The sequence below is a fragment of the Hemitrygon akajei genome, chromosome 1 (assembly GCF_048418815.1).
Source record: "Hemitrygon akajei chromosome 1, sHemAka1.3, whole genome shotgun sequence".
Taxonomy (NCBI): Eukaryota; Metazoa; Chordata; class Chondrichthyes; order Myliobatiformes; family Dasyatidae; genus Hemitrygon; species Hemitrygon akajei.
Window position 1 is genome coordinate 182,589,229 of NC_133124.1, and position 16,480 is coordinate 182,605,708.

The 16,480-nt window shown below is 52.7% G+C and overlaps 1 protein-coding gene across 1 annotated transcript in view; it reads left to right on the top strand.

Annotated features, from left to right (window-relative positions):
- arhgef1 (Rho guanine nucleotide exchange factor (GEF) 1) overlaps positions 1-16,480 on the top strand; it is an 88,595-nt gene that overhangs the window by 58,557 nt on the left and 13,558 nt on the right. Inside the window, 9 exon segments of the mRNA XM_073045720.1 lie at positions 892-992; positions 1,750-1,830; positions 5,717-5,792; positions 6,289-6,456; positions 7,334-7,421; positions 7,521-7,631; positions 9,093-9,157; positions 9,903-10,082; positions 12,464-12,646. Coding sequence (XP_072901821.1) covers positions 892-992; positions 1,750-1,830; positions 5,717-5,792; positions 6,289-6,456; positions 7,334-7,421; positions 7,521-7,631; positions 9,093-9,157; positions 9,903-10,082; positions 12,464-12,646 — 1,053 coding nt within the window.

Consider the following 16,480-nt stretch of genomic DNA (forward strand, 5'->3'; position numbering starts at 1 on the left):
CACTCCCGCTGTGATTCCCTTCCATTGAACTGCTGCTGCTAGGTTAACAAATTTCACGTCACACGCCAGTGATAATAAACCTGATTCTGATTCGTTCATCACCCCCCCCCCCCCCCCCCCCCCCAGCTAATCTCTCTCCCGGCACTTAATTGGTCATTATAAGTTGTCCTGTGATTAGGTTCAGGTTTGTGGGTGGTCGCTGGAATGGTGTGGCTTGATTCGTCCACCCACACTGTATCACTAAATAACGAAAATAATCATCAGCAGGTACAGGTCGGGGAACCGCTTTCTCGTGCACCTTCACTCCCGTCCGCAACAAGCGGGGTCTCCCGGTGGCCGTTCTGACATGTCACTCCGCCGCCAAGATGGGGCCATGCTCAGGCTGGAGGAGCAACACCTCATATTCCATCTGGGCAGCCTCCAACCTGAAAGCATGAGCATCGATTTCTCTATTTTACACTAATTTCTGTCCCCTCCCCCCTTCTCTCTTCTTCCATTCCTCACTCCGGCTCTTCTCTCACCTGTTCTCTACTCCTTATCTCCCTGTCACCTTGCTCTGGTGTCCCTTTGTACCACGGTCCACTCTCCTCTCTCCAATCAGCCCTTCACCTTTCCCACCAGACACCTCCCAGCTTCTTCCTTCGTTCCCCCTCCCCACCTTCTAGCTTGTACTCCTTCCCCTCCCCCTACCTTCTTATTCCGGCTGCGCACCCCAACCTTTCCAGTCCTGGAGAAGGGTCTTGGCCAGAAACATCGACTGTTTATTCAGCCCCTGCCATGCTGAGTTCCTCCAGCATTTTGTGTGCCGTACACTGGTGGAGCAGGGGGTGTTGATTGTCGCTGTCCCGTCGTGGGCCGTGTCTAACTTTCCCTTTGTCTCCGCAACAACAGAGGAAGGTGATGAGAAGCAGAGGGTGCTGCAGGTGGCGGAGTGCTGTCGCAATATCCTGAAGGATGTCAACCAGGAAGTGCGGGAAATGGAGAACTTGCGGGTATGAAACGCCGTGGGAAGTTGGGGAGAGAACTGCCATGCCATGGGAGGGGTAGTGTGGATAGTGGAGGGATCTTCACTCTGTGTCTGACCCCGGGAGTGTGTGATGGGACGGTGTGGAGGATCTTCACTCTGTGTCTGACCCCGGGAGTGTGTGATGGGACGGTGCGGGGGGGAGTTTCACTCTGTGTCTGACCCCGGGAGTGTGTGATGGGACGGTGTGGAGGGAGCTTCACTCTGTGTCTAACCCCAGGAGTGTGTGATGGGACGGTGTGGAGGGAGCTTCACTCTGTGTCTGACCCCGGGAGTGTGTAATGGGATGGTGCGGGGGGAGTTTCACTCTGTGTCTGACCCCGGGAGTGTGTGATGGGACGGTGTGGAGGGAGCTTCACTCTGTGTCTGACCCTGGGAGTGTGTGATGGGGACAGTGCGGGGGGAGTTTCACTCTGTGTCTGACCCCGGGAGTGTGTGATGGACGGTGTGGAGGGAGCTTCACTCTGTGTGTGACCTTGTGAGTGTGTGATGGGATGGTGTGGAGGGAGCTTCACTCTGTGTCTGACCCCGGGAGTGTGTGATGGGGCGGTGTGGAGGGAGCTTCACTCTGTGTCTGACCCCGGGAGTGTGTGATGGGACGGTGTGGAGGGATCTCTCTGTGTCTGACCCCAGGAGTGTGTGATGGGATGATGGGACAGTGTGGAGAGAGGGTGGTTTCTGCAGTTTGTGTGTCTGAGTTAAGATCTGACATTTAACCCTTACAGCGCCTGCACGATTACCAGCGTCGACTTGATGTCACAAACTTAAGACAAACTACTGATCCATTCGTGGTTGAACTTGTCAAGGTAAGGTGGTTGGTTTGGTGTTGTCAAAAGAGAGGTGTGTGGGAGGTGAACTAATCTGACACGGACAATAGACATCCTCACTGTGAGATTATTTCTGTCCGGGCTGTGTGTGCGGGAGGTTTATTACCGTGTACGTGAAGGGTTGGTCTCTGTATAGGAAATAGAAGTAGCATTGATCCCACTGAATCCCACCCCCCCCCCCACCTCCCAACTGCTGTCCAAGCTCACTGTCTTCTCTCTCGATCAATTTCCCCTACCTCTCTTTCTCACAGTCCCTTGTCTCTCTGTCAATGTCACCTCCACCATCAACACCTCCCACCTCCCCAATCAACCACCCCACCTACCAATCAATCAATTCTTCCTCTTTCATCATTTCCCTGCCTTCTTTTCTATCTCCATTCTCTTCTCTGTTCGAATCCCCTGCTTTTTGCCCCAAGCCCTTTCAACCTCTCACTCTGTCGCAACCCCTTTCCCAGTCTCTCTGTCCCAAACTCCTTCACTTCTCACTGACCCCTTCCCCCTCACTCCTTTCCAATCTGACTTTTCCCCCATCGTTCCATCCCAAGACTCCTCCCCTCTCTCTATCCCATCCTCTCATCTCTGTCCATCCCAATCCCCTTCCCCTGTCCTCTATCCCAATTCCTTCCTCTCTCTCTATGTCAATCCATTCCTCCCTCTCTCCATCCCAATCCCTTCCCCTCTCTCCATCTCAATCCCTTCCCCCCTCTCCATCCCAATCCCTCCCCCCCTCTCCATCCCAATCCCTCCCCCCCTCTCCATCCCCCCTTCCCCTCTCCATCCCAATCCCTTCCCCTCTCCATCCCAATCCCTTCCCCTCTCCATCCCAATCCCTTCCCCTCTCCATCCCAATCCCTTCCCCTCTCCATCCCAATCCCTTCCCCTCTCCATCCCAATCCCTTCCCCTCTCCATCCCAATCTCTTCCCCTCTCTCTCTCCCAACCCCCTTCCCTATCTCTCTATCCCAACCCCCTTCCCTATCTCTCCATCCCAATCCCTTCCCCTGTCCTCTATCCCAATCCCTTCCCCTCTGTCCATCCCAATCCCTCCCCTCTCTCCATCCCAATCCCTTCCCTATCTCTCTATCCCAATCTCTTCCCCTCTCTCTCCATCCCAATCTCTTCCCCTCTCTCTCTCCCAACCCCCTCCCCTATCTCTCTGTACCAATCCCCTTTTCCGCATTCTCTTTGTACCAATCCCTTCCCTCTCTCTCCATCCCAATCCCTTCCCCTCTCTCCATCCCAATCCCTTCCCCTCTCTCTCCATCCCAATCCCTTCCCCTCTCTCTCCATCCCATCCCTTCCCCTCCTCTCTCCATCCCAATCCCTTCCCCTCTCTCTCCATCCCAATCCCTTCCCCTCTCTCTCCATCCCAATCCCTTCCCCTCTCTCTCCATCCCAATCCCTTCCCCTCTCTCCATCCCAATCCCTTCCCCTCTCCATCCCAATCCCTTCCCCTCTCCATCCCAATCCCTTCCCCTCTCCATCCCAATCTCTTCCCCTCTCTCTCTCCCAACCCCCTTCCCTATCTCTCTATCCCAGCCCCCTTCCCTATCTCTCCATCCCAATCCCTTCCCCTGTCTCTATCCCAATCCCTTCCCCTCTGTCCATCCAATCCCTCCCCCTCTTTCTCTCCAACTCCCTTCCCTATCTCTCTATCCCAATCTCTTCCCCTCTCTCTCCATCCCAATCTCTTCCCCTCTCTCTCTCTCCCAACCCCCTCCCCTATCTCTCTGTACCAATCCCCTTTTCCGCATTCTCTTGTACCAATCCCTTCCCCTCTCTCTCCATCCCAATCCCTTCCCCTCTCTCTCCATCCCAATCCCTTCCCCTCTCTCTCCATCCCAATCCCTTCCCCTCTCTCTCCATCCCAATCCCTTCCCTCTCTCTCCATCCCAATCCCTTCCCCTCTCTCTCCATCAATCCCCTTTTCCCCATTCTCTTTGTACCAATTTACTTCCTTCTCTGTCTGTACAATGCTCGTTAACGCTGTCTCAGTCCCAATCCCCCTTTCTGCTCTCTCCGTCCCAATCTCCCTTACCACCCTCTCTGTCCCAATTCCCCTTAACCCCCACTCTCCGTTTCACTCCCCCTTACCCCTTCCCCATATCTCTCTGTACCTGTAACACCTCCCCTCTCCCTCTGGAAGCAGCATCCCATGTTAAACTTCGCTCTGCTGCACCCCCGTCCTTCAGCTCCTGCCTCGCTCAAACCTGGAGAGTATTAAAAGACCCCAAGTCTCACCTGGTCATGATATACCCATTCTAATTCTCGAGTTAGTTGCTCAAGTTGTACCCATTATAAACATCTCCTGGCACCTTTAAGGAGATTATATTCTCTCACGAATTCACCCCACTATTTATGGAATTGGATTTATTATCACTAACTTAGCAGTACAGTGAGAAGAGAAGTTGAATGACTATAAATTTCAACATAAATGTATAGCGCAGAATAAAGGAATAATGAGCCAGTGTTCATGGACCATTCAGGAATCTCAGAGCGAAGGCGAAGAAGCTGTTCCTGAATTATTGAGTGTGGGTCTTCTGGCTCCAGTACCACCTCCCTGATGGTCGTAATGACCATCTCTGTTCCGGATGGCCATATGGTCATGGATGCTACTTTCTTGAGGCACCACCTCCTGAAGAAGTGGAGGGTTGTGCCTGTGGTGGAGCTGGCTGAGTCTGCAATACTCTGCACCATTCAGGAATTGTGGGTCTGCCTCCTTCATAATTTCATCAGTGTTTTGGATCCAGGGTAGATCCTCTGAGATACCAATGTTCAGGAACAACTGTAGAAGTTAGGAACTAAAAGTTTAATGATAAGTTTTTTTTTCTCCCTGCACGTTCTTTCTTCAGTACCGCAGAGTGCTTGGGACTCCCATCCACCCTTAATAAATACAAATTAAGCATTAAAGCTTGGATCTTAATAAATAAGGGTATTGAAGGGGTGGGCAGTTCCTAGTGGTACTGAATCTCCAGCAAACACAGGAGGGATAATTATCCCAATGCCTGTCCTCGGCGTGGCTAAGCACAGCTCCGTGGCTATGTTCAAATTTGCTGATATCATCGCCGGCAGTGATGAGTCATCTGGCTGGAATGAGACATTACAGCTGGTCGAGTGGTGCTGCAACGACACCCTCTTGCTCACCGTCGCCGAAGGTAAAGAGCTGAGGGCTGCCCTCAGGAAGGGGAAGGAGGCGGAGTCAGCAGCTTGAAACCCCTGGGCAGGAACGTATCGGGTGACCTGTTCTGGGCCAGGCACACAGGCGTAATCTCAAGGAAGGTGTTTACTGTTTTAGGAGCCTAAAGAGGTTTGGCATTGTCACTGAGCACTCTGTAAAGTGTCATTGAAAGTGTCCTGACCGGTTGCATTGTACCTGATGCGGCAATTCGAACGTGCAGGAATGCAAGAAGCTGCAGAGACTGGTGGAGTCAGCCCAACATATTGCAGGCATGTCCCTCCCCACCATTTGTATTATCTACAGAAGGTGCTTCATCAATAAAGCCATCTTCTCACTTCTCCCATCGAGCTTAAGGTACAGAAGCCTGAAGTCCCACACCACCACGTACACAAACGGCTACTTCCCTGCAACCGTTTGGTCCCTGAACCAACCGGCACTGACTCAGTACAGCAACAATGTGAGCACTTTGTACAACAACAATACACAGGTTTTGTTCTAATTGTGTTTTTTTTCTGTAAAAAAAAAAGGTGCATAATTTATGATTAAATTATATTTTCCTCGTGCATGCAGCTTACGTGATGCTCCGTGCCTGTGCAAGTAAGATTTTCGTTGCACCTGTCCACACATGGACCTGTGCATCTGACCATAAACTTGACTTTCACCTTGACCCCTGTGCCTCTCGCTACAGAACCTGGATCTCACGCAGAAACGGATGGACCATGAAGGGCCACTGGTCTGGAGGTTGACTAAGGAGAAGGCAATTGGTGAGTGAGGTTGTGGAACAAGCCAAAGGGTTTACGGGCTTATGTCTGGGTACAAGGACAGTTGTGGTTTTATTAAGTGTGGAGTCCCTAGTGCAGGTTCAGGACCCTGTTTGAGGTGATTTGCACTGGAGGTAGGCGGTCTCGAGGCTGGCAAGGCGTGGTTCCAGAATCTCCATCTCCATCTGGGATGTGGAGTCAGGATCCAAGATACAAAGTAGACTCCCTATTCAGCCGAAGGTTTTTGGCCCAAAACGTCAGTTATACACTTTTCCTGTATACTGCCTGGCCTGCTGGGTGCCTCCAGCATTGTGTGTGTCCATATTCTGGGTTCCTTCTTTTCTGCTTTTTCTTTCTTTCTTTCTTTGTTTCTTCTCGTTCCCCCCCATTCCCCCACTCCCTCCCATCTCTCAGCCATCCCCCATCTCCCTCAGCACACCGCTCCCCCCTCCCTCCGCCTCACCCTCTCAGCCCGTGTCTGACGCCCCTCTGTCTGCAGACGTGCACGTGTTGCTGCTGGACGACAGCCTGGTGCTGATGCAGAAGGTGGACGACCGGATGGTTCTCAAGTGCCACAGCAAGAATTCGAGCAGCACTGCCGAGGGAAAGCAGCTTCTGTGTCCCATCGTCAGGCTGGGCAGTGTGCTGGCCCGCGACGTGGCCACAGGTGGGTGCGGCATAGGCGACAGGGCCAGGGGTGGGAAGGCACGCGAGGGTAGGATGGGGTGCAGGTTTGGGGACGCAAGTCTGATGCTGTGTCAGTTCGCCCTCTCCGCTCAACCATTGCTCTTCCCCTCCTGTCTCCACCATCTCGGTCTCGTGTCTCATTCCCCTCTCCCTTCCTTTCCGCTCCCACGCTCGCCTCTCCCTCTCACCCTCCCTCCGTTTCCCCCTCATGCTTGTCTCTCCCTTCGTCTTCTCTCCCTTTATCTCTCCCCAGCCTCCTCTCCTTTCCCCTCCCCCCTTCCCCATCACTCCCACTCTCCCCGCGTTGTCCTTCCGCCTCCTCGCTGCCTGTCACCCTCCTCACCCTCTCCTGCCCTCTGCTCCCCTCCATCTTTCCCTAACTCACGTTGTCCCTCTCTGTCTCCCCCCGTTACTCTTACCCTCACAATCCTCCTGTCATCCTCTCCCCTCACCCACGTGCTTCCTCGCTTCTGTGTGCGTGTGTATGCACGTGCCAGTGTTTAGTGTGTGTTGTTCACGTGTATTTCTGTGCACGTATTCCTGTGTGGTGTGAGTGCATTTGTATTGTGTGTGCGCGTGTGTTCTTGCGACTTGATACACCTATTCCGATATTGTATGTCCTGTATTTTGTGCATGTCCTGTGTCTATTCCTGTGTTTTGTGTGCGTGATTGTGTATTTGTGCGGGTTTCCTTTGTGTGTGTCCTGAGTATTTATTCCCACGTGTATTCCGTGCGTACGCACCCGGGTGTGCACATGTGGTCCAATCACGCATTTAGCCGAGGCTCGGCTGCTGTCCAACTCCTCCCCCCCACTATCCATTTCTCCCTCTAATACCCTCCACCTTCCTCTCTTCCAGACCGTAAGGCCTTCTTCATCCTCTTCCAGACGTGGACGGGCCCCCAGATTTACGAGCTGGTCGCATCGACTGTGTCTGAGAGGCGCAGGTGAGTCCCATGTCGCGGCCAGAGTCAGGGTTGGCTAGGGAAAACGGGACCTCGTTGAGCCGTTTGAGACAATTGAGAACCCTCTCCTGTCTCCTGCAGCTGGTGTGAAAGAATACAGAGCACGCAAGCAGCCCTGAATCTCGCAAAGCCATCAATGGCAGGTCGAAACAGCCTGGTACCCGCCTCCGGGAAATGCCCCCTCAGTCCCACGTAAGTACAGCATCCCTTGTTTTAGCTGCAGACCCAGGGGAGAAATGCCAGGTGGGGTTTAATCCGGGCAAGCTGAGGAGCGGTGCTTAGGGAGTTCAAATGTAAAGGGATGGTAGACGGTCAAGCTGAGACCCTTAGCAACAGGGGATCTTGGAGACCAGTCTGAAAGTAGCCTCGCAAGTGGGCAAGGTGGTAAAGAAGGTGCACGTCACGCTTGCCTTCAGCAGCTGGGCCACTGAGTCTGAGCTTCAGTAAGTTATGCTGCAGCTTTGTAAATCTCTGACCAGTCCCATCTAGACGATCGCATTCAGCTTTGGTTGCCCTGTTACAGGGAGAATGGGAAGACTTTGGGGAGGGCGCAGAGGAGATGCTGCCTGGTTTAGAGGGCACAAGCTATAGGAGATGTTGGACAAGCTTGGGTTGTTTTCTTCTGGAGCTGCAGAAGCTGAGGGGAGATCCCACAGAGGCTTATATGATTGGGAACGCCGGTGAACGTCGTGACAGTCTTCTGCGTGACGGAGGAATGGGAGAGTGTGTGAAACCGGGAGGGAGGGGTGGGGTGGTAGTGACGAGGGACACTGGTTTGGAGACGTGCATGGGGTGTGGGAGAGGTCGGGAGTGTGTACAGTTCAGACATTTCTGTTGTTCTGATCCCTGTCTGCTCCTCTTCTCCCCTTACCCCCCTCAACCCTTCATTTCCTTCCTATTAATCTTCGTTGCCTCTTCTGGTCCTCTTGCCCTCTACAATCCTTCTCATCTCTTTCCCTCAACCCCTCTTGCCCACTTTACCTCCTTTCAACTGCTTCCACCCCTTTCCCATTCTCACATTCTCTTGCCTCTCCGCCTTTACCCCTCAATTCCTCTTGTGCCCTTCTCATCACGCTCAATATCCCTCCCGCATCCCAATATTTTCCCCTTCACATCCTCAACCATTCCTTTTTCCAAAACCCTTCACCCCTTCTGCAACCCCCAACACCTCTCGCCCCCTTCCCCATCAAATCATCTTGCTTTGTCCCCTCACCCCCTCTCAATTGTTGTCAACGCACATTGCTGCCTTTCCCCCGTTATCCTCGATTTCAATCCCGTTTCACCTTTAACTCCATCAACTTTTCACCCTCACCCCCTTTTAATCCATTTGAAATCTTCCACTCATCTTCTACCCCACACCCACGTCCCCCCAAATCCACTCTTCCCCCAATTATTTTTTTCCTCCCACCTCCCTCTTTCCCCTTCCATCATCACCCTCTTACAACTCCTCTTCCTGACCACCGTCTTGATCCTCACCTTGTCATCACCTTTAAACCCTCACACAACTTTTACGCCTCACCACTGTCTACCACCCACTTAACCTCTCCCAACTCCTCCTCCCCTTTCTGACCACCCCTCGCCCTTGCCCCAACACCTCCCACCCCTTCTTACCCCCCTGTCAACTAATCCCATTTCCTCTGACCCCCACTGCAGGGAGCCAATGATGAGCTCGGAGAATGGCTTCTCGACCCGCGATCGAATCGGTTCGGAGCTGACTGGTGAGGGTGTGAGGGTGAGGGGAGTGGGTGGGAGAGGGGTGCGAGAGCAGGTGTTGGCTGTGATTTTTGCAGGGAGACGAGGGGAGGGAGACATGGGCGGTAGGGGTTGAGGAATTGGCGAGCAGTTTGAGGTGGGGGGAAGATTGGGGAGTGTAAGGTTGGGATGAGAGAGGGGAGCAGAGGGCTGAGGATTGGGGGTAAGGGAGTAAGGAGAAGGGCGTGGATTGTGGGGGCCAGTTGCGGGTGAGTGTGGGGGTAAAGGGGAGAGGTGACATCTTTCTTGAGCCTGAGGGCCTGACCTCTCACCTTTGGCAGGGGTCAAGCTTGGGGATTCGGGTTGCCAGGAGAATGCTGTTGAGTTTGGGACAGCACTTGCAGGGGTGGGGGGCTGGTTTGCAAGGAGGGAGGTCTTGATTTAGGGTCATACCACTCTGACCTCTAGGTCAAGCTGAGTGGGATCATGACCCTTGCTGGAAATCCCCCAGCATGAGGTGATCTCTGGGACGATATCCTATTGTAATTTCCCTAAACTAGACCTAGTAGGGTCATGACCCTGGGTTTGGATTGGTTCGTGACCTTAGCCTCAGGTCAGGTCAGGTCGTGACCCCAGGCTCAGGTCAGACTGACTTGGGTCAATGTGAGTAATGCTGTGCCGCTGGGTTGCTGTCGTGACACTGGGATGAGGGAGTGACTTTGGGTCCGGGTCTTTGCTTCACTCGTCACCATCTGACGTGTTCCTGCCGCAGGAAGCTGAGCGACGGTTTGCTCCAGGACGGTGGCGCGGGAGAGCCGGTGGTGGATGAGCGGCCCCCCGCAGAGACTCTCGCCCAGCTCTTGACCGAGCAGCTCAAGGCCAACGACATTGACCTGTCCAAACTGGCCTCAGGACCTTCAGAGCGGTGGGCAGATGAGGCATTGGAGGATGGTGAGTGTCCATTCTTCTCCTCCCCCCCCCCCCCACTCAGCCAAATTCCCATCACCAGTAGAAAATGTGGAACCCCCCCCCCACATGAACGCACAGTGTCTGTGTGTATCTGTCTGTCTTTCTCTCGCGCTCTCCTCCCCCTCTCTTTGCCCCGCCCCCCCTCTCTCCCCCCTCTCTCCCCCTCTCTCCCCCCTCTCTCCCCCCTCTCTCCCCCCCCTCTCTCCCCCTCTCTCCCCCCTCTCTCCCCCTCTCTCCCCCTCTCTCCCCCTCTCTCCCCTCTCTCCCCTCTCTCCCCTCTCTCCCCCTCTCTCCCCCTCTCTCCCCCTCTCTCCCCTCTCTCCCCCTCTCTCCCCTCTCCCCCTCTCCCCTCTCTCCCCTCTCTCCCCTCTCTCCCCTCTCTCCCCTCTCTCCCCTCTCTCCCTCTCCCCCTCTCTCCCCCCTCTCTCCCCCCTCTCTCCCCCTCTCTCCCCCCTCTCTCTCCCCCTCCCCCTCCCCCTCTCTCCCCCCTCTCTCCCCCCTCTCTCTCCCCCTCCCCCTCCCCCTCTCCCCCCTCTCTCCCCCCTCTCTCCCCCCTCTCTCCCCCCTCTCTCCCCCCTCTCTCCCCCTCTCTCTCCCCTCTCTCCCCCTCTCTCCCCCCTCTCTCCCCCTCTCTCCCCCTCTCTCCCCCTCTCTCCCCCTCTCTCCCCCTCTCTCCCCCCTCTCTCCCCTCTCTCTCCCCCTCCCCCTCCCCCTCTCTCCCCCCTCTCTCCCCTCTCTCTCCCCCTCCCCCTCCCCCTCCCCCTCTCTCCCCCCTCTCTCCCCTCTCTCTCCCCCTCCCCCTCCCCCTCCCCCTCTCTCCCTCCTCATCACTTGCACGTAAGCACACATTTGCATGCACATGTTTGTAACGTGTACACACCGACTCACGCAGATACCTACACATTCATGCCATTTTAGCAAGACCTTTGACAGGATCCCACGAGGAGCTTCAGTTGCTCAGCATTCATATTGAGGTAGTAAATTGGTCTAGGTAAAAACCAGAGACTGGTAGTAGGTAGTAGCGTCTCTGACTAGAGCCTGTGGCTAGCGGTGTGCCAGAGTGATCGGTGCTGGGTCCGTTGTTGTTTGTCATCTGTATCAATATCAGGATGATAATGTGGTAAACTGGATCGGCAACTTTGCGGATGACACCTAGATTGGGCTGTAGTGGACAGCGAGGAAGGCTGTCAAAGCTTGCGGCAGGATCTAGACCAGCTGGAAAAATGGGGTGATGAATGGCAGACGGAATTCAATGCAGACAAGTGTGAGGTGTTGCACTTTGGAGGAACCAGCTGGGGTAGGACCTGCCTGGTGAGGAGTCCAGTAGAACAGGGGAATCTGGGAATACAGATCCAGAATTCTTTGAAAGTGCGTCACAAGTCGATAGGGTTGTAATGACACATTGGACCCCATACATCAGAGCACTGAGTACAGGAGACAGAATGTAATGTTGAAGTGGAAACCAAGTATGGCGTATAATATATAGCTCTGATCAGCTACATACAGGAAAGGTATTAATAAGATTGCACAGACACAGAGAAAATTTACAGGGATATTGCCAAGTCTTGAGGATATGAGTGAAAGGGAAAGGTTGAATAGGTTAGGACTTTATCCCTTGAGTACAGAATGGGGGAGATTTGATAGAGGTATACAAAGTTCTGAGGGGTATCGATAGAGTAAATGCAAGCAGGCTTTTTCCACTGAGATTCAGTAAGACTAGAGCTACAGGTCATAGGTTATGGGTGAATGTTTAAGGGAACCTGGGGGGGGGGGGGGGGGGGTGGTGGCGGATCTTCACTCGGAGGTTGCTGCGAAAGTGAGGTGAGCAGCCGGGATGGGAGGGGTATGGAGGGCTATAGACCAGGGGCAGGTGGATGGGGCTAGGCAGGATAAACAGTTCAACATGGACTAGATGACTAGATGGACCAAAGGGCCTGATTCTGAGCTGCAGTGCTCTGAGTCGATGACACTCACACTCACACAACCTGTACACATGCAAGGACAGTGCACCCCGGCGGACACGCACGCCCGACTCTCTCCACCAGCCACTCCCTTTCTCGCTATGCCCCAAGTCACTCCCAGACCCTCTGTTACTTTCCCTAGCCTATCCCTGCTCTCCACCCTATCTCTCTCTCTCTCCCCGTTCCCTCCATTCCCCTCATGCTCTCTTTCTAGGCTTGTCCTTCTCCACGCTGATATATCCGTGCCTCCCTGCCCTCTGTTCCCTTTGCCCTGCCTGCAAGTACCCCGCGCCCACTCTCTCCACCCATTCCCCCCCCCCCCCCCAGTTAAACAGCTTGGAGAGGGTGGTGGTGTGGAGAACGATCCTAACGACCATCTCTTAAACCCCCCCACCTCCGCAGTGCACGGGTTGAAGTGGGAGCTGTGCTCCGGCAAGAGGACCGCCCCGGGGGAAGGCTTGGCCAGCGGTGCGGAGCAAAGCGAGGGGGCCCCAGCGGACCCCGGAGAAACCAGCGGACGGGCAGAGGACGGAGAGGAGACGTCGGAGGGGACCAGAGATGGGGAGGAGCAGGAGAACTGGGAAGGTGAGGGAGTCTCAGGCCATGGAATATCGGTGGGACGGTTAAAGGGATGGGACATTGGTGGAACAGTTATGGGAATACGATGCCGAGGGAGGTGAGTGTTTGTGAGATTGTTTTGGGATGGTGTGTTCGTGTGTTACAGGGTTAGGATCCCGAGGCAATGGAATGTTAGTGGGACACATCTCAAGGGAAGGCTATCTCAGTGGGATAGTATAGGGGTGGGAGGCCTGGGGCAGGGAATATTTCTGAGACAGTTATAGCAATGGGATCCATGAGAAAAGAAAAGCTGGAGGGACAGTAATAGGGAGACCTCAGGGAAGGGAATGTTCGTGGGACAATAAGTAGGGATGGGGGAAGGGAATGTTGGTGGGGATGTAGTAGGAGTGGGGGGATTTGGGGGAAGGGAGTTTTGGTGGGATGGTAGTAGAGATGGGGGACGTGGAGAAAGGGATTGTTGGTGAGACAGTGGCAGGGATGGGGGGACTGGACAGTAGTCGGGATAGGGAGACCTGGGGAAGGGAATGTTGGTGAGACAGAAAGTAGGGATGGGGAGACCCCAGGGAAGGGAATGTTGGTAGTTATGGTAACACGCTCAAACAGCACGCACCAGAATACACAATACAGGAAAACATGCACACAAACACACAGCACACATGTACACACAAAATACACACACACACACCCAACATGAGATACAGGAAAACATGTAGCGGAACAAACACGCGCGTTATTGAATCGGGCGGGTATCTCAGAGGTGACTTATTGAATCGGTGGGCGGGTATCTCAGAGGTGAATTATTGAATTGGGTGGGTATCTCAGAGGTGAATTATTGAATTGGACGGAGGGGTATATAAGAGGTGAATTATTGAATTGGACGGGCGGGTACATCAGAGGTGAATTAGTGAATTGGACGGGCGGGTATCTCAGAGGGGAATTATTGACTTGGACGGGCGGGTATCTCAGAGATGAATTATTGAATTGGACGGGCGGGTATCTCAGAGATGAATTATTGAATTGGACGGGCGGGTATCTCCAAGGTGAATTATTGAATTGGACGGGTGGGTATCTCAGAGGTGAATTATTGAATTGGACGGGCGAGTACATCAGAGGTGAATTATTAAATTGGACGGGCGGTATCTCAGAGGTGAGTTATTGAATTGGACGGGCGGGTATATCAGAGGTGAATTATTGAATTGGACGGGCGAGTATCTCACAGATGAATTATTGAATTGGGCAGGTATATCACAGGTGAATTATTGAATGGGACGGGCAGGTGTACCACAGGTGAATTATTGAATTGGACGGGCGGGTATATCAGAGGTGAATTATTGAATTGGACGGGCGGATATAACAGAGGTGAATTATTGAATTGGACGGGAGAGTATATCAGAGGTGAATTATTGAATCGGTGGGCGGGTATCTCAGAGGTGAATTATTGAATTGGACGGGCGGGTATCTCAGAGGTGAATTATTGAATTGGACGGGAGGGTATCTCAGAGGTGAATTATTGAATTGGACGGGCGGGTATCTCTGAAGTGAATTATTGAATTGGACGGGCGGGTACATCAGAGGTGAATTATTGCATTGGACAGGCGGGTACATCAGAGGTGAATTATTGAATTGGACGGGCGGGTATCTCAGAGGTGAATTATTGAATTGGACGGGCGGGTATCTCAGAGGTGAATTATTGAATTGGACGGGCGGGTATCTCTGAGGTGAGTTATTGAATTGGACAGGCGGGTACATCAGAGGTGAATTATTGAATTGGACGGGCGGGTATCTCTGAGGTGAATTATTGAATTGGACGGGCGGGTATCTCTGAGGTGAGTTATTGAATTGGACGGGCGGGTATCTCAGAGGTGAATTACTGAATTGGACGGGCGGGTATCTCTGAGGTGAATTATTGAATTGGACGGGCGGGTATCTCTGAGGTGAATTATTGAATTGGACGGGTGGGTATCTCAGAGGTGAATTATTGAATTGGACGGGCGGGTATCTCTGAGGTGAATTATTGAATTGGACGGGCGGGTATATCAGAGGTGAATTATTGAATTGGACGGGCGGGTATCTCAGAGGTGAATTATTGAATTGGACGGGCGGGTACATCAGAGGTGAATTAGTGAATTGGACGGGCGGGTATCTCAGAGGTGAATTATTGAATTGGACGGGCGGGTATCTCAGAGGTGAATTATTGAATTGGACGGGCGGGTATCTCAGAGGTGAATTATTGAATTGGACGGGCGGGTATCTCAGAGGTGAATTATTGAATTGGACGGGCGGGTATCACCAAGGTGAATTATTGAATCGGGCGGGTATCTCAGAGGTGAGTTATTGAATTGGACGGGCGGGTATCTCAGAGGTGAATTATTGAATTGGACGGGCGGGTATCTCTGAGGTGAATTATTGAATTGGACGGGCGGGTATCTCAGAGGTGAATTATTGAATTGGACGGGCGGGTATCTCTGAGGTGAATTATTGAATTGGACGGGCGGGTATCTCAGAGGTGAATTATTGAATTGGACGGGCGGGTATCTCCGAGGTGAATTATTGAATTCGACGGGTGGGTATCTCAGAGGTGAATTATTGAATTGGACGGGCGAGTACATCAGAGGTGAATTATTGAATTGGACGGGCGGGTATCTCACAGATGAATTATTGAATTGGGCAGGTATATCACAGGTGAATTATTGAATGGGACGGGCAGGTGTACCACAGGTGAATTATTGAATCGGTGGGCGGGTATCTCTGAGGTGAATTATTGAATTGGACGTGTGGGTACATCAGAGGTGAATTATTGAATTGGACGGGCGGGTATCTCAGAGGTGAGTTATTGAATTGGACGGGAAGGTATCTCTGAGGAGAATTATTGAATTGGACGGGCGGGTATCTCAGAGGTGAGTTATTGAATTGGACGGGCGGGTATCTCAGAGGTGAATTATTGAATTGGACGGGCGGGTATCTCAGAGGTGAATTATTGAATTGGACGGGCGGGTATCTCTGAGGTGAATTATTGAATTGGACGGGCGGGTATCTCAGAGGTGAATTATTGAATTGGACGGGCGGGTATCTCAGAAGTGAATTATTGAATTGGACGGGCGGGTATCTCAGAAGTGAATTATTGAATTGGACGGGCGGGTATCTCAGAGGTGAATTATTGAATCGGGCGGGTATCTCAGAAGTGAATTATTGAATTGGACGGGCGGGTATCTCAGAGGTGAATTATTGAATTGGACGGGAGGGTATCTCTGATGTGAATTATTGAATTGGACGGGTGGGTACATCAGAGGTGAATTATTGAATTGGACGGGCGGGTATCTCTGAGGTGAGTTATTGAATTGGACGGGCGGGTATCTCAGAGGTGAATTAATGAATTGGACAGGTGGGTATCTCAGAAGTGAATTATTGAATTGGACGGGCGGGTATCTCAGAGGTGAATTATTGAATTGGAGGGGCAGGTATCTCCGAGGTGAATTATTGAATCGGGCGGGTATCTCAGAGGTGAGTTATTGAATTGGACGGGCGGGTATCTCAGAGGTGAATTATTGAATTGGACAGGCGGGTATCTCAGAAGAGAATTATTGAATTGGACGGGCGGGTATCTCAGAGGTGAATTATTGAATTGGAGGGGCAGGTATCTCAGAGGTGAATTATTGAATTGGACGGGCGGGTATCTCAGAGGTGAATTATTGAATTGGAGGGGCGGGTATCTCAGAGGTGAATTATTGAATCGGGCGGGTATCTCAGAAGTGAATTATTGAATTGGACGGGCGGGTATCTCAGAGGTGAATTATTGTATTGGACGGGCTGGTATCAGAGGTGAATTATTGAATTGGACGG